This window comes from Mirounga angustirostris, unplaced genomic scaffold (genome assembly GCF_029215605.1).
Source record: "Mirounga angustirostris isolate CCGP_5_RB_7025 unplaced genomic scaffold, mMirAng1.0.hap1 SCAF_16, whole genome shotgun sequence".
Classification (NCBI taxonomy): Eukaryota; Metazoa; Chordata; class Mammalia; order Carnivora; family Phocidae; genus Mirounga; species Mirounga angustirostris.
This window is the reverse complement of record NW_026991724.1, coordinates 51374305-51400328: the sequence shown is the minus strand read 5'-3', so window position 1 is coordinate 51400328 and position 26024 is coordinate 51374305. Positions and strand designations below refer to the sequence as shown.

At 54.8% G+C, this 26024-nt stretch overlaps 1 protein-coding gene across 3 annotated transcripts in view; it reads right to left on the bottom strand.

Annotated features, from left to right (window-relative positions):
* Window positions 1–6010: 6010 nt before the first annotated feature.
* Window positions 6011–26024, bottom strand: part of ARHGAP35 (Rho GTPase activating protein 35) — a 126624-nt gene continuing 106610 nt past the window's right edge. Inside the window, exons 4-7 of one of the 3 annotated variants that reach the window (XM_045891807.3) lie at window positions 19884–19961; window positions 18150–18281; window positions 11373–11478; window positions 6011–10533 (exon numbers count right to left, since the gene is read on the bottom strand). In XM_045891807.3, coding sequence (XP_045747763.1) covers window positions 10176–10533; window positions 11373–11478; window positions 18150–18281; window positions 19884–19961 — 674 coding nt within the window. In that variant the 3' untranslated portion in view covers window positions 6011–10175. The other 2 variants (XM_064580769.1, XM_064580770.1) reach the window with 2 other exon arrangements.

Genomic DNA, 26024 nt, shown 5'->3' with positions numbered 1-26024 from the left:
GTCAGATGGAGCTAAGTGCTAGAGAAAACAAAGCTGGTGTGTGTGTGTGCAGACACACACATTGAAACGCACAATTTTAGGGCGCCTGGGTGGCTCAGTTGGTTAAAGCAACTGCCTTCGGCTCAGGTCATGATCCTGGAGTCCCGGGATCGAGTCCCGCCTCAGGCTCCCTGCTCGGCGGGGAGTCTGCCTCTCCCTCTGACCCTCCCCCCTCTCATGTGCTCTCTCTCATTCTCTCTCTCTCAAATAAATAAATAAAATCTTAAAAAAAAAAAAAGAAACAATTTTAGGTCGGCTGGTCAAGTAGTGACAATTACTAGGAAGAATTAAGTTGGGGATGAAAGAAAAACCCCACCCACCAACTCCATAAGTGGCCCCACATCTAAGTGTCACCGGGCTCGATATGTGGATGTCCCCCAAGGGCCTGCTTCTGCCTCAGCCCCCTTGCTGGCCAGTTGGCCTCCCATCTCCTGGCCCCATGTTGTCCCCTTCAGGTCACCCGAAGTGTCAGAGAAGAACTCTCATCTTAAAGAGGATGGCAAGGGCTAACCTGTCACCTGTCACCTATCCACAGGTGTAGAAGAAGACAACGAGCCTCGATGGAACAGAGCGAGATGCATCTCTGGGTTGGTCCTCTGCCCCCAAGGGACACTGGGCAGGACCACGGGCCCACAGTAATTCTGGTAGCAAACAACAAACGCGCCAGGGCCCTTGGGAGCGAGCAGCCCATGGTGGTCACCCTGACCCACTTGCCTAGGGGACCAGCTCAGGGTCCGGGATGGTCAGGCACAACCAGCAGCACATGTGGGGATGTTCAGGGTGCTTAGGCCGACTGCCTCTCCCAGCCCAGGGGCATTCCTTCCAGAGAGGGAGGGACTTTCTCTCCTTGACCCTGCAGATTCCCCCTGGAGAGGGGACAAGAGCCTGAGCACTAGCTGGGGAGGCAGCAGGGTGAGGGAGAAGGTTTCGTCGTGGGGAAGAGCGTAGGGGATGAGGAGTGGCCCCCCGCCCCAAAGATCTATCCACATCCTAACCCTGCAACTTATGAAAGCGACCTTATTGGCCAAAGGGTCTCTGCAGATGTAATTAAATGAAGCATCTTGAGGTGAGATCATCCTGGATCATCCGGGTGGGCCCTAACCCCAGCGACAAGTGTCCTCACAAGAGACGGAAGAGGAGACACGAACGAGAAGGCAGAGGCACAGGCTGGAGAGATGCAGCCTCCAGCCACGGCGAGCCTGCAGCCGCGAGTGATCTAGACCATTCTCGTCTGGAGTCTTCGGAGGGAGCGTGCACGACCCTGCCCACAGCTTGATTTGGGGCTCCCGGCTGCATAATCGTGAGAGAACCCATTTCTGTTGCTGGTCATTTGCAAGAAGAGCCCAGGGCTTCCCGGTCAGATAGCTGGGTTTCAAATCTTGACTCCCCCGCACTTGCTTGTGACGTCAGACAAGTCACTTGGCCCTTCTTTTATTTTTATTTTTAAAAGATTTTATTTATTTATTTGACAGAGAGACACAGCGAGAGAGGGAACACAAGCAGGGGGAGTGGGAGAGGGAGAAGCAGGCTTCCCGTGGAGCAGGGAGCCTGACGCGGGGCTCGATCCCAGGACCCTGGCATCATGACCTGAGCCGAAAGCAGACACTTAACAACTGAGCTGCCCAGGCGCCCTCACTTGGCCCTTCTGTGCCTCAGTTTCCTCATCTGGGAAATGGGGCTAATGATAATGCCTGCGTTCTAGAGTTTGTGTGAAAATTGAGTTGAAATGATAAAAAAAGGATTAAAACAAGGTCTGCTGCCTTGTAAGTGTCCGCACGTCATTAGCTTTTCTTTTCTTAAGATTTTTACTTATTTATTTGAGAGAGAGAGAATGAGAGAGCACATGAGAGGGGGGAGGGTCTGAGGGAGAAGCAGAGTCCCTGCTGAGCAGGGAGCCCGATGCGGGACTCGATCCAGGGACTCCAGGATCATGACCTGAGCCGAAGGCAGTCGCTCAACCAACTGAGCCACCCAGGCGCCCAAATAAATAAAATCCTTTTTTTTTTTTAAAGATTTTATTTATTTATTTGAGAGAGAGAGAGAGCATGAGAAGGGGGAGGGTCAGAGGGAGAAGCAGACTCCCTGCCGAGCAGGGAGCCCGATGCGGGACTCGATCCCGGGACTCGATCCCGGGACTCCAGGATCATGACCTGAGCCGAAGGCAGTCGCCTAACCAACTGAGCCACCCAGGTGCCCCCGTCATTAGTTTTTCTTAATATTATTTGCCTTGCTGACCTATCAACTGCGCGCCCTGAGTGCCTGTATCTCTCCAATCGCCTGAGCTCCTGCAACTCCAACCCAGTCTCTCCCTGCTCAAACCGCGTCCATGGCTCCCCAGCGCCCCGGGGACACACTTGGAAGCCCACTATCCTGCCCGCCTGGCCCCCACCGCCGCTGCTGAATGACTAAAGAAATGGACGGGTGGGTGGATGGAATAACAGGGGCAGCAGCTCGTCCCCCTGCTGCTCAGGCCGCTCTTGGGCCACTTCCAACCCCATTTCTAGAACCCGCCTCCGCCCCAGTCCCCGCGGGTCCCTCTAATCTTGCTTTCCCGACCCCCTCTCCCTTAAGCCGCCACCAACCGGGCTGCCCACGCGGCCGCGCTCGGCCAGGGCTGGGCAGGCGGCGCTCTGCTGACCCCTGGTGGCCGTGCGCAGCAACGCCGCCTTCTTCGCTCCGGGACCCGTGAGCGCCTAGTCTGTAGTGGGTGCTGGCCGTAGCTTGGCGGGGGCTGGCTCCGACCCCTGGGTTTCGCAGGAGAGTGGGGGTGGGACAGGGTGATCAGATGCACGGGTGTGTCAGTCCTGGAGTCGTCCGACCTCCTCTCTCCACTTCCACTGTCCCTGCTCCTGTCCATCCAGCATCACCTCGCTCCCGGATCCTGACTACAGGCTGGGTCTTAACTGATTTTCTCCTTTTGCCTCAGGCTTCAGTATGGCTCAGCGCTCTTACTGATTCTGTTTTTATCTAAAATTGTGGGCCCCGAGGGTTGGTTGGTTTGTTTGGCTTGAGACATTTTTATCTTGATCACGGAGGGTTTTTTTGTTTTTGTTTTTTTTTGGTATCCCCTTAAATATCGCACCTGAGGCCCATGTCTCACTCACCTCACCTTAGTCCTTGCCGAGCTGCAATATCACCTCCTCAGAGAGGTGTTCCTGACCACTCTAAATAGCATCCCTGCTCCCCCCAACCCACATCCTTAACTCCTTATCCGTGCTCGATTGACATTCTGGCACACATTCCTTTCTTTGCCTGTTTACTGTGTTTTCACTAGATGTCAGTTCCCAGTCGTGTGTCCCTGGGGCCTGGCGCAGAGTAAATGCTCGGGAAATACGTGTTAAGTGGCAAATACAATTTGAATGAGTAACAAACTGAGAATGATGCTCTTAAAGAAGAGAATGTGTTTTTCCTTGAAAGCAAATGGGTCCATCTTGGTCGGGGAGGGCTGTGGCTGAGGAAGGAGGTGGGCTGAAATCGAAAGGGTGAGGAGGAAGGGGTGGACAGTGGGGAGGACAGTTTTCCAGGAGGGGACAGCCCTGAAGAAGGCCTGAGGTGGGCGGCCCCTGCGGAGCAGGAAGGCTGGGAGCGTAGGGGGAGGGGAGGGCTCCCCAGGAGGGTGGGCCGACTGAAATGTTGGGGCTTCCCTTTAAAGGATTCGGGGAGACCTGGAAGGTGTGAAGGGAGGGGTGGCAGGGCCAGATCTGGTTTGAAAAGCTCCCCCTGGCTGCCTGAGATGGACAGGGGTGGATGGGAGGCTGAAGGCCAGGGAGGCGGCTGGGACAGACATCTCCGTGAGGTTCAAAGAGGATGGTAGCAGGGAACGTGGAGGAGAGTTGCCCGACGAGAGCTATGTGGAAGGTAAAACGGACCTTGGAGTTGGACCGGATTGATGGGAAAGGGAGAGTGATATGCGGAGGGCTTCAGGGTTTCTGGCTCGTAGGGGACAGCCGTGGAGAAACGGTCAGGACTTCGGCCGTGGGTGTGCCACGGGCAGGTGGAGGAATGTGGGGTTTGGAGCAGAGGTCTGGGCGGGAGAGGCACACAGGAGAGGTGGGCTTACAGACGGAGAATCAAATCAAGGGCGAGGTTGAGACCGCTGTGATCTACAAACCAAGGATCTACCATGTTCAAGGCAGCTTGGGAGGACATACGGGGGTGGGGGTGGGGGCTCACAGGCCCTGCCCCCAGCAGCTCTCCACTTGGGGGGATGGGGGCTGAGAGGTGCAAGGATACATCTACACGCCACCGGAACATCCAGAGTTAGAGAAAAAGACAGGTTTACGCCAGCACACATATTGAGTACCAACTGTACGCTGTTGTTTTTTTTTTTAAATAGGACGAGTGCTGAAGCATTTATGGGGAGTCACATGAATCCCCAGGGCAAGCAAAGAATAGATGTTGGGCGAATCATTGTGGGCTTCTAGAAGGATTTCTAGAGGAAGGCCAGCTTTGAGGGGCGGATGAGGGTCTGATGGATAGAGCCGACGTTTGGGGGCGTGCGGACAGAAGGAATCCTAGGCAGAGGGACCGGCGCAAGCAAAGACCTGGATGCACGCAGAGAACGGGAATGATTTTGACTGACGCCGGGGATCTGCGGGGGCGGGGGGCGGGGGCGGGGCGGGTGGGATCCAGAGTGAGGGCTCCCAGCGTGGCTGTCAGAGCGCCCACTTCCCCGTGGGCACCTGGCTGACGGAGCACCCAGCCGGCTCCGGAGCTCTGCCGATGGGCGGCGGCTGCCCGGCGCGAGGGCTGTGGGGCCCGAGCTCCGCGGGTGTCCTGGTCCACAAGCCACGTCTGCCACGGACACAGGAAGGGGGGGGCGTGTCTTGTACGTTGACGAGTTCTTGCTTCTGCCATAGGTAATGCGGAGCTAGGTCTTCCTTCTGGAGTAACTTTGGGGTCTGAAGAAGGTGGATGGCAAGGGGCAAGGCTGAGGGCAGGGCGGCCGCTCAGGGTGTGCGTGCAGTGAGCTGGAACGAGGGCCTGTGCCAGAACGGAGGCACCGGGGACGGCAGGGGCACGGTGCACGCGCACCTAGGGAGCCAGCCATCCCTGGAGGCGCTGAACAGACGCTAACACTCCGGGGCCACCCAGGCAGCAAGCCCCCTGCACGGCTAGCGCGGCCCCAGACCCCCGGGGTGGGAGGGGCTGAAAGGGCAGGGCAGGGGCTGCTGACTTTGGTGTCCCCTGCTGGGGGCCTGTGGCCACGGGGGCCTGAGTGTTGGGCTTTGGCTAAAGAACCTGGGCTGTCCCCCCCCCAACACCTTCTCCTGGGGGTGCTCTGGGATCCCCGCGCCCTGTGGCCAGAGGACGGCCTCCTCCCGCACGCTGGGCCTTGGCTGCGGCTTCTGAGGAGGAGCTGGGGTCCCCACAGGGCCTGAGGCCGCGTCCGCTGCGGGAAGGGCGCTCAGGGCCCTGGCAGGAGGGGCCACCTTCATCTCTCTCAGGTTTGGTTTTTTACAAGATTGATTTATTAACTATGATACATATCACATAAGGCCTTTTCAGTTTTTTACACCATTCCCATTGAGACGAGTACAATACTTTGTAGCAAATACATGATTTTAAAAAACAAAACCAAACAAAACCACCTCAGTCAGAGATGCCTCAGCCGTAGATGATGGCTGACCATGCACTAATCAGGTTGGAGCCTCAAAAAACCCACAACGTGTTTTAAAAAAAAAAAAAGGTCTGGAAATTAAGCAAACATTCCTAACACCAACTAGAGGATGTCCTGGTTAAAGCCCCTAAAATACAAAGAAATAATTGTTATAACTTTCTTTACATACAGTTCTCCACTTTTGCTGCAAAACAGAAATTTAGGCACACGGCCAGACTACTAACACATTTCAATACCATTAATATGCTTTTTTTCTCAGGAAACTCAAAATATTTGTTAATTCAACATATATAAAGATCATTTAACATGTGAAAATACAAGTACCAGAAAAATAAGCTGGCAGCAGCACTATTCCAAATTTTCAAACAAGTTTTATTCCCATACAATCCAGACATTTCCTTTTTTTCTTTTTTTATGTACACAGGGAACAGGATTCTTTTTAATGCAAACAATAACTTAGGCCCTGTCTCGACTACATGAAAGTGTAACCTGACTGCCGTGAGCGCGGGGCCGGCTCCCCAGGAGGGAAGGACCCTCCCCGGCCGCGGCCCCGCCACCTTGAGAGAGAACGGCCTTTCCCCTCACTCTGCCCCCCCTCGCCAGCAGGTCCCAGGCGTGACTCGGTCTGTCCTTGTCCTTTCACCTAAGCGCAGACGAGTGGCTTGAACCTGCCAAGCAACAGGAGGGCGACTCCTCGTCCACCATCTGCGGAGTCGGCGAGGCCTGGGAGCGAGTGCAGTGCCGGCTGTCCCCGTCCACGGGGCGGCCCCCAGAAAGTAGCCCAAGCCCCTGGGGCTTCCTTCTTTTGGCGACACGGCGGCTGGGCAGTGCTCTCAGTGGCAGCGAGACGGTGTCCGCTCCTTTCTCGGAAACGCCAAAGCAGCGTGGCTGTCCTTGCAGGAAGGGGAAGGGGGCCCAGAGGGACAGGGTTTTCACCAACGCAGCATGCTTTTCAAGTTTCGGGGCTGAGGATGGACCGCCCTCCAGGCCTCCCCCCGAGACCAGGGGACCAGGGCCCTAGCGCAAGGCCAGGGGCAGGTGCGCGCTCCAGGCCCCTCCTGCCCAGCACTCTGCTCCTATGATGTCGCCCTCTGTCCACCTGGTAGAGCCCAACCGATTCTGCTAGAAGAATCACACCCGGCAGCACGCTTCCTGCCTCGCGGCAGGAAGACCAAGGTGGCAGGAGGGTGTAGAACACAGGGAACAGTACTGTTCCTCAGCACTCCAGAACGTCAAGTGATGGGAAGAACGACGTGACGGAGCGCAGGAATAAATGTGCCGCGTGTGATCCCCAATACGCAACACAGCCAAGAATTCAGGGCGCATTCACAAGGCATGCCGCTCAACCTTGGACCCCCTCCTCCACGGAAGCGTCCGTGTCAGAGCCAGAATCAGCCTTCCGCTCACAACCAAGGGCTGTTCACTTCCACCGAACACGGCAACTATTCTCTGGTGGATGTCGAACATGGGCCAGGGAGAGAGCTCCCAGGCAAACCGCTATTTAGTCCCGTCACCTCTGCTGACCTGCTCCCCCATTCTGGCCAAGGCTGACCAATGCCTGCCCTTCCCTCGATTCCAGAGCCGCGGGGCTGCTCTCGGGAGAATCATCGCAAAAGCACTCTTCGGAGCTTCACACGCTGGATGGACTCGAGGGGTGGGTAGCATTTCATTTACGGCAGCACGTCCCAACACACGCCCCGGCTTGCCCCTGTGGCTCCCGTCCAAGTGCCCATTCGGTCTGGGTGCGAACCCCAGGCCCAGGGCCCCCAACTACCACGCAGGGCAACGCCAACCCAGAATGACAGAGAAACGACCCCCAGTCCTAGTCAGTCTGGAGAAGCAGAAAACTAGAAGCTAGACCTGACAGAAGAAATGGAAACAAGAGGAACCCCCGGCGCTTCCTGCCCCCGGTGGCTCTTTCGGGGCATGAGCCACCAGGTCCCTCCTGTGCATCCTTTAAGCCCCAGCAGGACAGCGGGCACAGCCAGGTGAAGGGGCTCCTGCGGCTCCCCGAGCTGGCTGGCAGGGATGCTGTTGGCCCAGAGGCTACCCCGGAGATGCCTGGCTCCCGCCACTTCCACCAGGGCAAGGACACAAAGCCACTGTCCCTTATTGGTAAGCCGCCCCTGCCCACACTCCCAGAAGAGTCACCATCTATCTGTACGTCTGTACAGTCTCAGGGATGGGGGGAGCTTAGGGGCTTGGCCAGTTCCTGGGGCACAGCCCAGGCATGCAGGTGGTGGTGGGGGGTAGCAAAGCAGGCGGTGGAGGAAACTGCTCACGGGGGTGGGTGGGTGCGGTGATGGGAGGGGGACCGGGCTACTTTTCAGTTCACACAAGGGATGGTGGTCCCAGACCGCCCCCACCCAATACCTGAGGGGCTGCCTCGGAGTGGGTAGGTGAGCATGATCTAGAAAAAGGGAGATTCGTTCAATGGAGTGATTTCCTCACCTGCCCGGGACTCCGAGCAGAGGGGGCTGGAGAGCCAGGGCCGCGGGTCTGCCAACCAGTCACAACCCCACCCGTCACCTTCCTGCCAACCGTGACCTCGAGCATCGGGCACAGAGCCACCAGAGAAGAGATCCCTCACACAACGTTTACATCAACATTCATGTACCTTAGGTTTGTTTTTTGACTAGTGTTCTTAAAAAGAGGTGGTAAAACTTGCAGGGATAGTTTTCCAAGCACCTTATCTTGCCGAACAAGAACTATTAACAGTAAGGTATCCAGCTTATCCAGAGGAAGAAGTCAGCGAGCGCAGGGCCTACCCAACCCTCCGACAGCCGACAGCTGTCGGGGCTGGGGCTCGGGGCTGTCCCGAGCGAGGCAGCTGTCAGGCCACCCGGCTGAGGGGACCCAGGGCATTGTTGAACCTACCACAGGCGTTGCTTCTTAAAGTGCAAAGAGACCTGGAGGCTGTGTGGCCCGCAGGGCCCCGAAGCCCACGGCGCCTCCGTGTCAGGCTTCCCGGTCGCAGAGGCCACGGCCCGGCCTCAAGGAGTGGGAGGGCAGCCAGTATCTGCAGCAGCCGTAGCAGGATCGCTGCGTTTGGGGGACAAAAGGTGGGGCATGCGAAGGGTTCTCCAGGGGTCAGTGGGAAGGCCAGGAAGCCGAGGCAAAGGCCATCTCCCAGGAAGGGCTAGGGAGGGCCACAGGCTGTGTGTGACAGGCAGGCACGGCATGCCCGTGACTCTGACAGATTGTGACTTTTGTCCCTCCAGGCCCTCCTAGTCCTGGGAGCACAAAGGTTGTCCCCGTGCAGGAACGGGCCGACCACACTTCTCCACACATCGCCCACTTCCCATGAACACCCCTGGGCTGGCGGTGGTCTGCGGCCCAGGATGAAAAGGACTCCACTCCAACAGCAAACACACTAAACCAAACGCCAGGTACACCCAGCGTCCCCCCAGCTGTGCCCTCTCAAAAAGGCATACCCCCACGTGCACAAGCACTCACACACGCACGCGTACACCCGCACACACCCAGACGCACACAAGAACAGTGTTCCCACAGCACTGTAGTGTCTTCCAAAGCAGACCAGGATCCAGGCTGGTCTCCCAAGCTCTTCCCACCAAGGGCGTAAACTGTCTTCTTGGGGAAAGGGGATCTGGTGACAGGCTGTAAGTGGGACCCCCACAGCTTCTCTGGCCACCACCCTTGGGCATCCTGGTTTCGCTGTGACCACCTGCTTGCTTCTCTGAGAGGTGGGAGGAGGGGTCAATCCTGAGGTCTGTAGTGTCTTCCTCTTTCTTTTGTAAGTTACTGGGGATTTTTTTCCACGTTTCTTCCAGTGTTCTTTGTTTTACAGGGACTGTATCCCCAAAGCCTGTGAAGTGGGAGGGGACGTGTGGGAAGCAGAGGGGAAGCCACACACTCATGGTCCCGGCACGCAGCCACCCTCCCTGTTCTGACCTGCCGGGCCAGCACCCCCCGCACTGTACCTTGGGTTGACAGAGCTGTGGCCTGTGTGTTCCCGGGGAGGCTACTGGACAGGGGCTCACGTAACAGGGGTGGGGGTGCCGATATGGAAGGTGGGAAGAGACAGATGAAACGGACGGGAATTGTTCTCTGCGGGGGCTGCCGGCCCCACCCCGGGGCGGCCCAAATCTCGGAGCCTCCTCCCGTTGGCAGAGGCCAGGGCTCTGTCCAAGCAGCGGTGGATGCCCCGAGGCTGGTATGCGGGGGCAGGTGGGGGAGGTGGTCTGGGAGCAGTGAGCGTGCGGAGGGCCACGGGGACCACTGCCTGGCCAGTGCAGTCCTTAAAAGGGTCCAAGTCAAAGGGCAGGGCGCCCCCTGGCGGCTGCGAACAGCTCCAGGTATGCAGCGCCGGGCTCAGGGGGCCTGACAGCCCAGCCCACGGTAGACCGGGGCTGGTGCTGGCGCTGAGGTCTTGAGAAGGTAACAGGGGAGAGGGGACACTCTCCCCACCCCTATCCCAGTGGACCTGGTTTTGTTCAAGGCCAAACGCCACCCCGTGGAAGAGAGAAGGTCTCCTTTTGCCCCAGGCCTTGGTGGCTCATAGCGTGTGTTCTGCTTGAAGCTGGGAGGGGAGCAAGGCCTGCATGGGGGACTGGGGGGTGGGCGGAGGGGACTGGGGGGGTGATGGCTGACTCGTGACAGGTGTGGAGGTGAGGAAGGGGACGGTGGAAGCCACGGCAGAGGGGGAGCTGGGCGTGGCACCAGGAGGCTCACTGATGGGCCGATTGTGGAAGAAGAAGGGGCACTGCTGGATGAAGAGCTCAATGATTGTCTGGTAGGTCCGCGTGGCCGTGAGGGCGTCCATGGTGCTGAAGTCGGGTCTCATCAAGGTGGGCCAGAAGCAGATGGAAAGGTTCTCACTGGTCATGAGATTCACCTTGTTGTTGTGGCTGACTCTGTGGGGGACACCAAACTCACGGTCAGAGCGCCTTGGATGAGGCTCTCCGCCAGCAGGGCCCCTGCCCTGTCCCCTGTGTGCTCATGGTCACCGTCACCCCAACTGCTCTCCCTGCCCGCTCATCCACAACCTGAAAACAGAAAAGGCCCAACCGCAGCTCTCTGTGGCCTAGCCTGGAAGTCGAAGCCTGAGCCCCTCTGTGGCCAGTCCTCTGCTCCCGTGTCGCCACTGGGTCAGCCCCTGAGGAGTGGCTCTGGGGTCTTGGCTCATGGGATGCCCTCCACAAACCCCGCGGGCAGATGGTCTGCCTCAGGGACTCTCGTCCAGACACCAAAGTGCGTGGTGCTGCTCTGGCTGAATAGAGGGGGAGTGTGTACATCCTGGGCTAGAACTCCATAAACCACCACTCTGCCAAGAGAGGAACAGGTTTGCCTGGAAAACCAACCTATTCTGTCTGTGAAGCAATCTGGGAAACAGTCCGCTGACAGACTTCCTACCCGCAGCTCCTGCACTTACTCGACAGGTTCAAGTTTCTTCACAGCATCCCCATCTTGCCCAGTGTTTTGTCACACACGGAGAGGACTCTGGGCATGCTCGGGGCCGCCTGGGCCTCTCGGATGGAACCAGGACGGAAATGTGAGGAACCAGGAGGCCAGGATACTTCTTGGTGAGCCAGATGTGCCCCCACTGAGGAGGTGCACCAGCAGCCCCTGGCAGGCGAGGCCGGGCCCGGCCGCCAGGCTGAGAACACGGCCCGGTCCATCATTCTGCTGCTAGCTGGCCCTGACTGGCAATTTCAGGAGGAGGGAAGACCAAATAGCAAGCCCTGCAACATACTTGTTCAGGTGAGAGATGACATATTTGAAGACTTCATGGTTTTCCTTTGGAAATTTCTTGAGTACCTCCTTAAGGGCATGTAACTTCTGCTCCCGGTCATTGATTTCTGAGGAAAGAGAAAACCAAAGACTTTCGTGGCCATGGCTGGTGGGTGTTACGGGCTCAAGACAGATACTGGTCCTGGGCAGGTGGTGAGACTAGCGGGCTGAGGGCCACCTCAGGGCACACATAGCCCAGGGCTTTCAGACAAGGTCAACCCCAGTCTTTCCCCCACAAGCCTCTGCGCAAGGCAGGCACACGTGGCGGTGGCACCAACCCAAAAGCCAGGCCTACCTCTGGGTCCCAGGCCCTTGGTGAAGGGGAGCACTGTGTGCCTGGGGCTTCCTGGCCCCCACTATCCGAGACGCAAGGATCCACAGAGACACCGCCATAAAGAACACCATTCTTTGCTCAACCGGTTGCCCCTGGAGACAGGCATCCCAATGCAGCAAGCCTGCATGCTTCCTGACCAGACGGGTGAGCGCTGCCACCCACCCACGCCAAAAGACTGTCTAGGGAGGGAGTTTATCACAAGACCAGGGCTCTGTCCTTTTCCTAGAGACACAAGGACCCTCTACACATCTCCCTATTGGAGGAGCTGATGGAAACAGTGGGGGAATTCTCATGCAGTTCATCAAAGGGACTACGCACCCCCTTCCCCCATTACCGCCCACACTTTGCCCATCATGGAATCCTAATGCAGTGGGAGTGTGAATACAAGCTAACTCGAACAAGTGCTCATCCGCACCAGTCCTGGTTCAGTTAGTCGTCGGCGTCCGAGGCAGGGGCTTGTCAGCCCACTGAGGGATAAGGAAGGTGGGGCCCAGAGAGGCTGCAGAGCTTGGGAACCAGACCCCACTGACTGGCTGCAGAACCTGAGTGGGGCCCATCGTGCTTGCTCCCTGGGGTCCTGGCTGCTCTTTCTTGAATACGCTTGGCTTGCCTTGGCTGGGAGAGCCGGCCCAGATTTCTCTGAGCATGAAAGACCTCCCTATGACTACTTCTAAGAGCTGAAGGTGACACCTAGGACCCAGAAAAACCACAGTCGGATCCAGGAAGAGATAAGAGCTATCCCACACTTAGGGTTGTGGGGGTGGGTGAATGGCTAAAAAAATATGATGGTTCCTGACTGTTTTGGGGGCACAGACTCCTTTGCAATGGATGTAAGCTCTGGAGCTTCTCCTCAAACATGCCATGTACAACTCTGTCTACAATTTCTGGAGGTTCACGGGTTCCCCAAAGCTCATCGTGTTCCTTAGGAAGCCTCTGGCCTCCAGGTTAAGAACCTCTGCAGCAGGTGATGTGCCCCCAGGGTCATGGTTCAGGGAGGCGCAGGAAGAGCCTGGCTCAAGCTAGACTGGGAAGGACAGGCGGGGTGTGCACCGCCGGGAAGGGACAGCAAAGTGCAGGGGGGAAAGGCCGTGCATGCAGCGGGTCAGAGCCCAAACCCAACCCCCGCGGTCCTGGGTTCAAATCCTGTCTCTGACACCGGACAGCCGTGTGAGCGTGGGCGAGTGACACCTGTGAGCGTGCAGCCCCGTGTGTACGAGGGGCTGATGACGGTGATGCTGCACGGTGAGATGCAGACACACAGCACCTGGAAGCAGTCTGAGGGGCAGGAAGCAGTGGAAAGGGAGGCCGCAAAGACGGGCAGGGCTGGAGTGAACCAGAGCGTTTGCCGGCAGGCTCACGGGCAGGGAACCTGGTGCATCTTTTGACTCAACATGCGACTTGATAAAAATCGTGTTTCAGTAACAGCTGTCTGGTAGAAAGTGACTGAAAAGCCACAGGAACTAATTGTGTGGGGCCATTATCACCCTCAGTGCTCTGCACCCAAGCTTTAAGGGTTCAACCTCAAGAGTACACTTTCTCTCTGGCTTTGAGTTTCAAAAATCTTTCCTGTTAAGCTTCAGTACGAAGTTTACTTAAAACAAGTACACTGCTCTCATCAGGAGGAGTGACTGTCTTGACACCCGAGAAGCATGCGCGGGGCTCAGAACCCCCCACAGAATCATCACACCCTCTCCCAGACGCGAGTTTGGCACAGGTCTCTCCTGGGCGCCTGCGGGGCACCACCAACGCAGCTGTGTGTTTCACTGGGCACCTGACGCCCGGGGCACCTGCACCCAAGAGCAGGCCTCACCCATGCTCCTGGCTAGAGGCAGGAAGCGGGGCTGGCAATGACGGGGGCCTGTCCTCCACTGAGCCACAAGGATGCCTGCTGCCTCTGTTTTCCTTGGGAAGAGGAGCGCGCAGAGGTGGGAGTACCAGGACTCGCGCGCCGTCCTTGGGAATGCCAGCCTCCCTCCCCATGTAGCGTGGCAGCAAGGTGCCCAGCAAGGACCTAGATGGCCCCTCTCCTTGTGCTTCCCCGCTCCCTTTCTCCAGCCGGCTTCGAGGCGCAGGTGCTCACAAGTGCTGAGGAACACTGAGTTTGGCGGGAGGAGGAGGAGAAGGGAGGAAGGACATCAAGGAGAGCAACAGAAGCCTCTCAGTGCAGAGCCCAGCCCTCCCTCTGTCTCATGAAAAACACAGCCCATCTTGCTGACTTGACCTCGCTCGCCTCCTCCCTCAAGCAAAGGAACCTTCTCTCGGGTACTCAGGACACCAGTGATTTCTTACCTCTGGACAGTGCCAGAGTGCTAATGGGACAACTTCAGAGTCGCTCTTTGTGCAGCCTTCACCACACGGGGCTTCCCCTACATGCTGGTTGAGAAAACCAACAGGCAGTGCCACGGATAGAAGACTGGTGAGGGGGAGGGTGGGTGGGCACAGGCCGTCTCCCAGTCCAGCACGCCTGCTCTGGGTCCCCGGCCTTCTGCCACGCTGCGGGGCTCCCCCAGTGATCCTCTCTGAAGGAAAAGGTGGGATGGCGAGGGCACCTCTGCAGGGCCAGGGCCTCCCCAGCTCACACCCCGTACTTGTGAAATTCGGTCTCAGGTTCCTGAGAGGCATTTTCAGGCCAGCTGAACCAAGACAAAATCCAGACACAGACCAGGCGACTGAGAACTCATTCAGAACTAACAAATGCCCCAAGAACTCAGGAGGAAGCGGAGGCCACGGCTTAGAGGTTAGCCCACCACACTGCTCACAGCACACAGACCAACCGTAGCTCCAAGAAGTAAGAGTACTGATCCAAGGTCACACAAGTTGCCGTCAGGGTTCTTGATCCCAAACACTGTTCTTGCCCTGGCTGGGGCACTCTGCTGCCACCTCTGGCCCAGGCCATCAGACTCTAGGCTGGGGTTTGCTGCCACCAAACGCAGAGCCTGGAGGAAAATCTCTGATGGCCTTTGACCATCTCGCACACCTGCAGCAGCAGAAAAGGAAAAGCCTGGCTCAAGGCCCTCTCACCCTCTCAGTGATGCATGCAGGCACGCAAGGCATGCCACCCCCACCTCTCCCTCAGGTGCAAAACGAGTCCGAGGCTGGGATTTCACTCTGTTGGGCCTGGACTGGAAGATTCTGGGTGTCTTTCTGCAGGAGGCATGACCTTGCAGTCACCTGTCCTGTGCCTCCCAACCCATCAGATGAAGCAGGGACTACACACTCATCTGTCCATGCCATCTGCCCCGTCCCACACAGGGCCTGGCACATGCCAGGATGTGAGTGAGGAACACCCCTGGGACCTGACGCAGTTATCTCGACAGATGAGAGGAAGCAGGATCCCAGAATTAGTTTTCTTCTCTAGCTGTAAGGCGTCCTAGCTCTCAAGGGGAATGGTAAGATGGTGAGCCAGTATCCTGAACCACTTGGGGCACGTATCCCTTTGACACGCTGATGAAAGCTACTGGTCTTCTCTGCAGACTAAACCGCGCATATGGAGCTTCATAAGCAGTTATGGGACTAATGAGGGCCTGGAGCCAAAGGTCCTTAGGCTTAGGACCTCTGCGCTAATAAGACAGAGCTAGCTCTAGGAACCCTCCTGGCACAAAAGACATAGGATGGGGCCTGTGGGGGACTGGCTGGACTGGTGGGATTCCACATCGGTGGTGGTGGGCTTGGGGGTGTCGTGAGAGGAGAAGGAGAAGACGTGGGGCAAGAATAAATGATCACAGGCGGTCAAGGCCAGGGTGAGGAGTGTGGGTGAGACGGAACAGGGAACAACTCTAAGCCCTTTTCTCTGCCTCCTGAAATCCTGGTCCTCCTTGAAGCCCCAGCCCAGGCGCCACCTCTTCCACGAAGCCCTCGGCCCTGGTCCCTCTCACTGCATTTTCCGCACTTCTAGCTCAGCTGGCTTCGTTCTGTCCGGCAGGTAAGTGGAGTACGCACCCTGGGAGGGCAGGGACAGTGTCTGCGCACAGAAGGTCAAGCCCCAGCATGCCACTCCCTAAGCGGTATGGGTGGCGGCTGCTGCTATTACTCACCTCTGAATCACCCACACACCACCCTGAGTATGGTGGGAAGATAACTGGTGAATAATCACAAGAATCTCTATTTGTGGGCATATGTTCAGCAATGTTCAATATTGTGAAATTCTGGAGCTAAAAAACAATTTGATGGTGACCTTGATATTTGTTGTGATGGGATCTGAAACCATTTCCAAGCCCTGAACACACACAGACACAACAGCTCTTAGGTATTAACTGGGAAGAGCTGGTCAAGTTGATGTTGCCATGGAAACCCAGCCAGGCCGAGAATACCTATTTTTGGGCTTGAGAATCTTCGTTTCATAATGTCCCTTAACACTAACGCTGGTCCTGCCTGGTTGGTGTCCCTGGCTCAGTGAAACCCACCCCAGGACATGCACAGCCCCAGTGGCCTGGGAAGATGCCCAGTCAGCAAGATCCTCCCCGCCCCGCCCCCCACCTTCCGCCCGCCCCCAGGTTCAAGACAACGGAGCCCCAGCTGAGGAGCTCCAGCTGACTAGCTGCGGGCACAGGAAACACACAATGGGAAGAGGAAGCAGAAATCTCCACCCTTTTCCAGGCTGCAGGAGCAGCAAGAAGCTCCCTTCCTCAGCAGTGGAAGCCAGGGACGCTGCTGTAGGAAGGGCAGCTGATTCCCTATCAGTAACACCTCCCTCCCCTGCCCCCCCATGCCCCTCCAAAAAAACAAAAAGATGCTATGTCAGCAGTTCCTGCAGAAACAATGGGATTCTGTCGGGAGCCAGGACTCTACGAGCCTCTAGATGGCGCCAAGTCAAGACAACCGCTGACAGGAATCCTCCCGCCTGGAGCGCGGAGCACCAGCCCACACCTTTTCTTCCTAACTTCCGCCCAGAGGCGAGCTTAGGTGGAAAGCAAGCTGGCTCCAGATGGAGAGCTCCTATGCGTTTCACATCTGGGCCAGCCTGGAGCCTGCTGGACGAGCGACTGCTGGGAGGGCTCTATCTTTGGACAGCAGGTGCGGCGCAGAAGCTTGCACTCGTCCCCACCCAGCGTCTGGAGAAACCCGGACTCCTGCTGGGAAAGAAGGCCAGGCAACCCGATGATTGAGCCAGAGCTCTGCGCTTCTGCTCCATCCCTGATGGGCTCGGATAAGCTCAGGAGCAGTTCAGGGGCCGTGAGAGATTTCGCTCTGCCAAGACCTCGGGGAGAAAGTATGGCAAAGGTGGCACCCAGCCTGCAGAAACAAGCATCACGGGAAATGCAGACCAGGGAAAAGTGACTCCGGGGGCCCCGCAATCCCAGCAGCAGCCAGGCTCTGGCAGGGGCGCCTCCACAGTTCCGGCTGGGCTGCTGTCGGTACCCCCGTTTCCCGAAGTCCCTAAGAGCCTGTGATCCAAGACTTAAAACCCTGATTTGTGATTTTCCTCCAAACTGCTGCCCACACCATCAGCCTTGTGAGTAAATCATGCCGGCTCAAAACTCCCTCTTTTGAGTTGGGCAATGATGAGATGAGACTAAGGTCCTATAGTCTAAGGAACACAGCTTCCTCCCCTCCCCCCCCCCCTTGGTCACTGGCCAAGACCCTCCCTTCTGCAGCTGCACAGCAACGGCTCCTTCTGGGGGTCTAGGCCCACCAGGCTTGCAAAGCAGGAAGACCGCCTTGGACTAAAAAAGGGAAAAAGTGCCACAAGGTGGGAAGCTGCAGCACGGCACCAAGTCCGGGAAAGGCTGCCTGCTGGGAAGGCTCCCAACAGTGCGGACAAGCGCCTCCCGAGAGGGGCAGGTGGGGGGGGGGGGGGAAACAGCTGTTGGGGCCGGCAGGAGGGCACAAAAAGGTTGCCAGTAAAACCAGAGGTGCTACCTTGCTACAGCCCCCAGTGAGCCTCTGGTCAGGGCAATGTGAGCTGTCCCTTTTTCTCCAGAGGCCCAGACCACACGCTGACTTCCTTGTAAGAGAGATGGGTGAGTGGAGGGGAGAAGAAAGGCCTGTTACAGCCCTGCCTCTAGAGCTCTCCTAATCTTCCATAAATAGGAGGAGGGACAGTGTCGTAGGAAACCAAGGGTCAGGGAAGGCTGTGTGGGCCACGCTTCCACTGTGGACAAGCAAAGGAGCAGGGATGTGACTCAAGTCTGATACAAATCCAGGCTCTTAACTCATAGAGTTTTGGGGGAACCTGCAACTTTCTTGACAGAACCCTTAGAAAAGCCCCTCTGGTCTACAGAGGCAGGGGCCTGATCTGCAAGCCCCTCTGTTGTTCCAGCCCCAGCTCTAAGAGCCAGAGTGGCTGCTCCCTCAGCACAGGAGCCATTCTCATGATGCTGCAGCCCCTCCCCCTCAGTTCACCCAACACAGTCAGCCCGGGGTGCTGCCTGCACCCGGGAGCCGGGCCGGGTTGCCAGTACTCACTGTGAGCCTCCACCAGATCAATCTGCATGTTGTACGGGACCAGGGGGTCTGGCAGCTCTGAGAAAAAGCTCTTCATGGCACCAGCCACGGTATTCACTGTAAAGTCTTTCTCTGCCAAGTCCAGGTTGTGGTCTGAAAGGAAGTTGGGAGAATGAGGGCAATATAAGCTGGAGACAAGCAAAAGGGAAACTCAGTGCTTGGGGGAAGTCAGAGAAGCCTCGAAGACCCTGGGATGCTGCCCAGGGCTGGCCTGGAGCCAGGGCAGGGACTCGGGATTTTCATAGACGGAACAGGAGGTGGTATCCCTGGGCACTGCTAAAAAAAAAAAAAAATTGTGAGATCTGCAGACAGAGGCTGACACCCCATGCCTCCTTCCAAGGTCATCCTTTGAACAGAGCAACTGCACCCTGTCATTCTGTGCCACCCAACTCCCCTTGTCTGGCTGGGACGTGGTGCTACCTTTTCCTTATACCCTCCCCTCTGGAAAAAAAACAAAGGACTTTCCTAAAAGGTTGGCTCACTTTTCATGGTGGGTTACAGCACATTACCAGCAATCCTGACTGCTGCCTCCATCCTTGTTCCTTAAAGCGGCAGGGGGAGTAGACTCATCTTTCTCCCTCTGGCCCCTCCCAGCCTATGACACCACTGACCTCTGCGTCTTCACTTTTCTTTGAATACTGCACTCCTGATTTACAAGAAATCATCTACTGTTAGACATAAGCTGATTCCATTTTGGTGGGGTATAAACTGTTAACAGATTCTTGAATATACACAAGTACATACCCAAGTGTGCGGCTACACCCTCACTTTGACCTCATGCTTCCTATCCTGCAAGATAAACAGGTGTTTCCCTTCCCTAGTGTATGCTCTCCCCCCACTGCCAGCTAGCAGAGACTGGCTGTGGCATCGCACAGTGCTATGGCTCCCTGGGAGCCTGCGGGTAGGGTGCCTGCTCCTGGCTGCTCTGTCCTGTAGGCCCCACGGGCTGCCTGGCTTGAGAGTCTGGCTTGGTCCCCTCAGGCCCAGTCACACGCTGAGTTGGACCCTACTCTGATCCTCAGCTTACTTTCCTCTCTGGCTGGTAACATCTGAGAACTTTTATTGCTTTGGCTCGTTTGCTTCTGGCACCAGTGGTGTGACTTCTCATCCCATAGTGTGCTCAGTTTTAGGGCTGAGAGTTTGGCTCTCTGGCCCTAGGCCTCTGACGACCTAACTTAGGAGACAGGAGTCCCTGCCAAGAGCCAGTCTAACTCACGAGATTTCAGCTTTGGAAGCCTGGGTCCCAATGCTCAGCTGATCATAAATGTTCCCTCGCATTGTCTCTCTTGTGCAGGGATTTGGCGAGGAGGGGAGTCATGTGTATTCCTGGGCCCTGGCAAAATAGGACCATGATGACCACAACCCCACTTCATATTATGTGCCTGCAACCACCCTTGTCGGGCCCACTGCAAGGAAAGTAAGGCCCCCAGAGGTGACCGAGGCGCATGCCGGGGTGACCTGGAACAGCATCAGTGGATGGTGACAAGGGGGGCAGATGGCTGACGTGGTTTGACAGGGATGATGCTTCTGTTTGCTGATAGGGCCTGTTTCCCCCTCCTCCACATGGCAGTGTGCACATGGAGGCAAGGCTAAGTAGGGCCAAATACTTTCTCTTTCTCAGTCACCAAGCCTGGCTGTCCCATCTGCCTTGACCGGCTCCAGCCTCCGATGCTTGGCCAGGCTGTGTGGCCTTACCTTGGTCGAACTGTCGCTGCAGACTCTCCATCTCAGACTTATTCCCGCTGACCCGGTAGATGCCTTCAGTGCTCAATCCTGAGGAGAAAAAAGCAGGTTTCTTAGGAGCAGGGAGTGCAGAGCAGAGAACGAGGAGGACTGGACTTGAGCAACAAGGCACCCACCAGAGGAATAGGGTGAAGCACTCTGGACTTTCCTATGTGCTACATATAACCCACTCACCCCCCATTTTCTTCTTCACTTCAATATTTTAAAATACTTTTTTGTAGGGCGCCTGGGTGGCTCAGTTGGTTGAGCGGCTGCCTTCAGCTCAGGTCATGATCCTGGAGTCCCTGGATCGAGTCCCACATCGGGCTCCCTGCTCCGCGGGGAGTCTGCTTCTCCCTCTGACCCTCCCCCCTCTCATGTGCTTGCTCTCTCTCATTCTCTCTCTCTCAAATAAATAAATAAAATCTTAAAAAAAAATACTTTTTTGTAAATATTAAAATAATGTGTAAGTCCCTCAGCTAATTTTTGTCCATATTTTGAGGTACTCTTTTGAATTTTATTTTTTTTAAGTAGCTCCAACGTGGGGCTTGAACTCACGAACCCAAGATCAAGTGTCACATGTTCTACCACTGAGCCAGCCAGGCACCCCTTGAAATTTAATGTTTTTTAGAAAAATGGAGATAATACCGTGTTTTAACCCACGCTTTTCATTTACAACGTTATGCTGTGAGCTTATTCTAATCATTAAATATTCTTCTTTTTAAAGACATCAAAGTATACAATAACTTTTAAAATAGTCTTATTGTTAATCATTTAGGTTTTCCCTTTTAAAATACCCCACAATTATGTTTCTTATGTTTTCTGGATAGCTAGTAAGTTTAACAGATTCTTGGCAGTGTGTGTTTCTTACTTTGTGAATTTCCTATTCACGTTCTTGTCATTCTTGTTCATTTCCCTATGAGTGGTCCCTCTCACTCACTGTGTTCTTGAAAGAGGCCTCTGAATAGTAAGGAACTATGTTAACATTACATACGTTTACGTTTGTTCCTTTTTGTTATCTGTCTTCTAATTTTGTATATTGAATTTTTTGAAGTACATAATTTAAAATTTTTAGGTTTTTAAGACCGGTTTCTTTAGATGTCTCCCTTTGTTTTTATCTTTGAACAGATTTTCCTATTCTTAGAGCTGATCCTATTTCTTCTTTCTTGTTCTTTCATTACCCTTCCCCCCCTCCAGCTCTGTGATCCTTCTGTAACTGATTTAGTATACAGTGTCAGCTAAGGAAAAAAACAATACTTAAAAGAAATACTAAAATTTAGTTAAGTAATGCAGAAGAATATAAAGTATCAGGTGAGAGACTGACACCCCCCCTTCACCCCTCACCCCAGGAGCGCTGCTCAGCCTGGAGTGGATTCCAGTCACTGGCTACCGACCCTCCTCTTCTCCCTGCCTCAGGGAAGGAAAGCCCACTGTTGCACCCCTAAGATCACAGTTCTAAAGATGATGAAGTCACAGTGAAGACCGGCGTGGGGTCTCATGGCTAAACCAACCCTGGCCCCTTCTGAGGACCATGGTTTCAAGCACCTCTGCTTCGCTGAAAGGGCACTGAGGGCAGGCCCTGGAGCCAACACCAAACACCAGAAGGCAGTGTGGGCAGCGCAAAGAGGACTGGGCCGGAAGGCGATCAGTAAGCTCCAGAGAGCCAAGTGTCTCAACGTCAGTTCGCACTGTGATTAGCGCCTCTGGAGAGGCACCCATCAGGCAAGATCAAAGCAGCTGGCCTATTTCTGGGGCCCCAGAATAGTGGCAGGTGAACCTTTAAAGAACACTGAAGCCAAAGTCGTCAATTCTCCGGCTTAAAAGCTGTTAACTGCACATGGGCCTTTCACCCCCGAGAAAAGGGGGTTAAGAGGCCAGCCCCAAGGAAGGACATCTTACTGTGCAATGCCTAGCTACAAAGGAGCTGCCCTCACTGCATTTGGAGGGAGGGAGAAGTGCTACCCTTGCCAGACCTGAGGCCCCGGATGCACCCTGCGCCCCGCCCCCCGTCGGAGTCCACATTTCCTGAGTGTCTCTATGCTGTGCACTGAGCCAGGCGCTTTCCCACATCCACCTACCACTCACTCACTTATTGAAGCCTCAGCCCCATGTGGGAGGAGCTACAGGAGAGGACATGGGTGAGAAGAGCGAGGATCCGAAAGGTGAAACCCTTGCCCCAAACCGCAAGGATGTTAAAGTCTAAGTCCAGGGCCTCTGCCGCTCTTGCGCCTCGGTGCTGTTCCGGAACATGTCTGACATCTGGCCAACAGGTTGGGGTCCGGGCCACAGGCCTCCCCCAGAAGAAATGCCAGGCTTGAGTGAAGCCCACGGGTCCTCAGCATCCTGGGGTGCTTTTGAGATGGCACATCTGCTGCTGCTCTCAATGCCCAAAGGCCAGAGGTCAGGGATGGACCTAGTAGTTTTACGATGGTCTCTCTTCTCCGTGACTTTCCCAAACTGTCTCAGGCATACTTAAATTTCCTACCTATTTCACATCCCAGGTAACATGTATCATACACTTAACACACAAAATCATCCCCATTTCGACAAGTCCTGGGTATGTGTCAGCGGGCACAAGGCTTCACCCCCTAGGCTGGAAATACACCTATTTTCTACACAGCCTTCCTTATCTGAGTATCAGTCCCCTCTGGCACTAAGACAACAAAGGCACAAATGGCAGGAGCTTAAGAAGTCCTCGAGAATGTAGCAATGGCCGCAGCGCCGGAGCCCCAGTGTGGAGAGACCCTGTGTGAACAGCAGAAGAAAGACCCTGACAACCTCCTTTCATGAACATTCGCCATCCTTTGGCAACTCTGACCTGCAGCTTGGAGAGGAGTCCTCTGCATGGTCTCCTCGTGGCCACCTGCCCCAGCAGCACCAGAGGGCACAAAACAAGCTGCAAATCAGCTCTCTGGAAATGATCCGAGGCGTGGGCCCGCTGAAACCTCACTAGATGGATGATCACGAGAGTAGAAGCATTTAAAAGCGCAAGGCCAGCTCCACGGCATCAATTAATCATCAACTTAGTATTTCCTGTAATCCGGACACATGTTTATTTTACGAAATCCCATTTTAAAATAGCCATTCTGCTGCTGCCCTACACAACGCCACGGCATAATTCAGGAAAGGTATCATTTGCTAGGTCAGTACCATTTCTCACAGCTACTAATCAGACATCAATTAAATAAAAACAAAACCTTACAGCCCACTGCAAACACCACGAAGGCTGCTACTGCAGCAGGGCAGAGGGCAACAACACAGCTGAGAGCGAGGGTGCCGGACAGGGCCAGCCTGGCCTCCAAGGGCTGTGCATCCCGGGACCCACACAGACGCACACTCCGGCGCCGACTCTGGCTCCCGCCTCCCAGCAGCACCCCTGCCCCCCGACTGCACGTCCATCCCAGGCCCACAAGTCCACTTGAGAAGCTTCAGCCTCAACCCTGAGGCATCTCTACACACCAGAAATCTCCAAAGACCCACTACCAAAGCAGAGCCTCGGCTCTAGGCCTTTTTTTTTTCCTTTCCTTTTTTCAAAAGCCCTATCTGAAAAAGCCCTTCAAAATCTTCTGTGTTAAAGTTAATCTTTGGGAAGAGAACAAGAGAAAAGTTCAGCAAGGCCAAGGTCACTCTCTTCAAATACCTGAACAACTGCCATGTAGAACAGTCTCGTTCCAATGGCTCTAGAGAACAGAGCCGAGACTAAGAAAGGAAACTGCAGGAAGGGAAGTGTTCTCTCACTATGTGAATGATCAGTAGCTACCACTGTCTCTCGTTGGCATCGGCCAGATCTTCTCAACTCCCCCTTCACCGGACAGCCATTTGTCAAGGGTTGCTGTTTAAAAATATTAATACCTGGTTTAGGAAGATCACTAACAACAACCATCGTAAATACTTACGGAACGTTTACCACACGAGAGACACATAATGACAAGTGCTTACGACGCATTTTTATATTAGTTCTCACAACAGCCTCTTCGGAGAGGTTATTACTAACCCCATTTTACAGATGGGAATGCAGAGACTAAGAGGCAAAATAAGATGCACAAGGTCACAGAGCTGCGGAATTGCGACTTGAACCCGATCTGACTTTAGAGTCTGTGTTCTTTTACTACGTTCGGAATCGTCAGTTCTCAAAATCGGCCATGCTTTGGAATCACCGGGAAGGCTTGCTACTGTAATACAGGTGCCAGGGCTCCACCTGCAGAGATTCCGGTTCTGTGTTTGGAGTGGGGCCCAAGAATGAGTATTTCCTGCACATCGCCACACACCGCTGGCCAGGGAACCAACCATACTTTCTGATAACTGCTATTCTAGAAGATGGCCCAGACTTCTAAGACCTCTGACTCCTAAATTCTATGTTCAATAAAATTGGAAAGGGGTGGGGGAATACATACTAGGAGAAACAGATACAGGCTACTTCAGAAACAAAGCATTTTCAAAAAGTATTGTAATTGCTGCTTTTTTGTAATATAAGCAAGCCCTTACTGCATTATTTAAACTTTATCCATGGCCATGTACGACTTTCATTAAATGTTAAAAAATAGTAAAGAGAGGGGTGCCTGGGTGGCTCAGTCGGGTAAGTGTCTGCCTTCGGCTCAGGTCATGACCCCAGGGTCTCCCATACTGGGCTCCACACTCAGTGGAGAGCCTGCTTCTCCTTCTCCCTCTGCTGCTCCCCCTGCTTGTGCTCTGTCAAATAAATAAAAATCTTAAAAAAAAAATAGTAAAGAGAAAGGCAAAGGGGCCTTATTCTTTCTTTTACAGAATGTTCACTGAGCCCCTCCAAGGCAGATAAGTGCCTTTCCAGAGCCTTTCAGGTGTGGTCTTCCTCAAACCTCTTTTGATGACCTAAGAAGGCTAGATGGCCCAGCACCACCGGCCCTGAGACGTTCCCCATGGGCCAAGAACTGGCACATTTGAGCCCTGAGCCCGGCTCCTCCCCAGCACTTGGCACACAAGGGGCACTGGGAGCTTGGAAAGCAAGAGGGAGAATCACCTCCTGCCGGGGCATGTGTCTGATTTTCTGAAATGTCCAAACAGGTTTTTATTCCTGGATCCCAAGCACCATTTCTCAGCACCAGTGTTCGCAGCCAGGAGCCTTTCCGCAGTCAGCCTGGGTCAGGCTTGGCCTCTGCTCATTCACACCAGGACTCATTCCTCCTCAGTTTCCTTTCTAGCAACAAATCGATACCTCTTCCAAGACAAACTGACTTTTTTAGTTTTTACATTCTATATTTAGATATAAAAACTCAGCACTTCAGTCCTGTAAAAAAAAACCTTAATTGGTGCTGCCGCCGCTCTAAAATGGCCCACACCAGACAGGTCTTAACTACGAAACAACTTTTGTTGACTTTTCTGGGGGCTGAAATCTAATAGAGCATTCTTCTCTTTCATGCATCTAAAAAGTCTCAGGCGGGCTAAATTTCAAGGCCAGAAGGGTGCCGAGAACTCAGGGAGAGAAGGAAACTCCCTCGACCATAAAATCTAAACTGTCTGGAAGAGGGCTGACCTCTGGGGAGGAGTAAGATGCCCTCCTTTAGGGTCAAAGGCCAGCAGTAGATGTAGGTTCTCCTTCTCCTACTACTCCCACCTCAATGCAGGACGAAGGGCTGGGGGACAGTGGGGCCCTGAGGTCAAAAGCAGAAGCCACTTGCTAGCTGGAAGATCCTGCATAGCTGGGTTTCCCTCCATGTACAACAAGAGAACAGTTCCCAGTCGGTGGCCTAGTGGTGCACCTCTCAGGAGACCTGAGCACAGAGCTAAGGGAGTAGCTATTACCTGCATGATCGGAGTGGAAAGCAAGTTGGCAAGTGGAGGAGCACCTGAGTTTTGCTGCCCGGGAGACATGGGTTCGAATCCTGCCCCTGACTTCGGCGCACTTGACCGCTGAACGGATGGGATGAACACCTACCTTCTTAGGCTGCTGTGAGGGATAGCTGAGAAACCTATGTAAAATAAAGCCCACAGCTTAATGCCTGCCATTTTTTTCCCTCTTTGCTCCATACTCTTAACAAGCCTCAACAGCAGTGCCTGCCTAAAGGCATGGCCTGTTCTGAGGGCTCAGCCAAGGCAAGCCAGTCGGCAGAAAAATATTTTAAAACATGCATGGGCTTT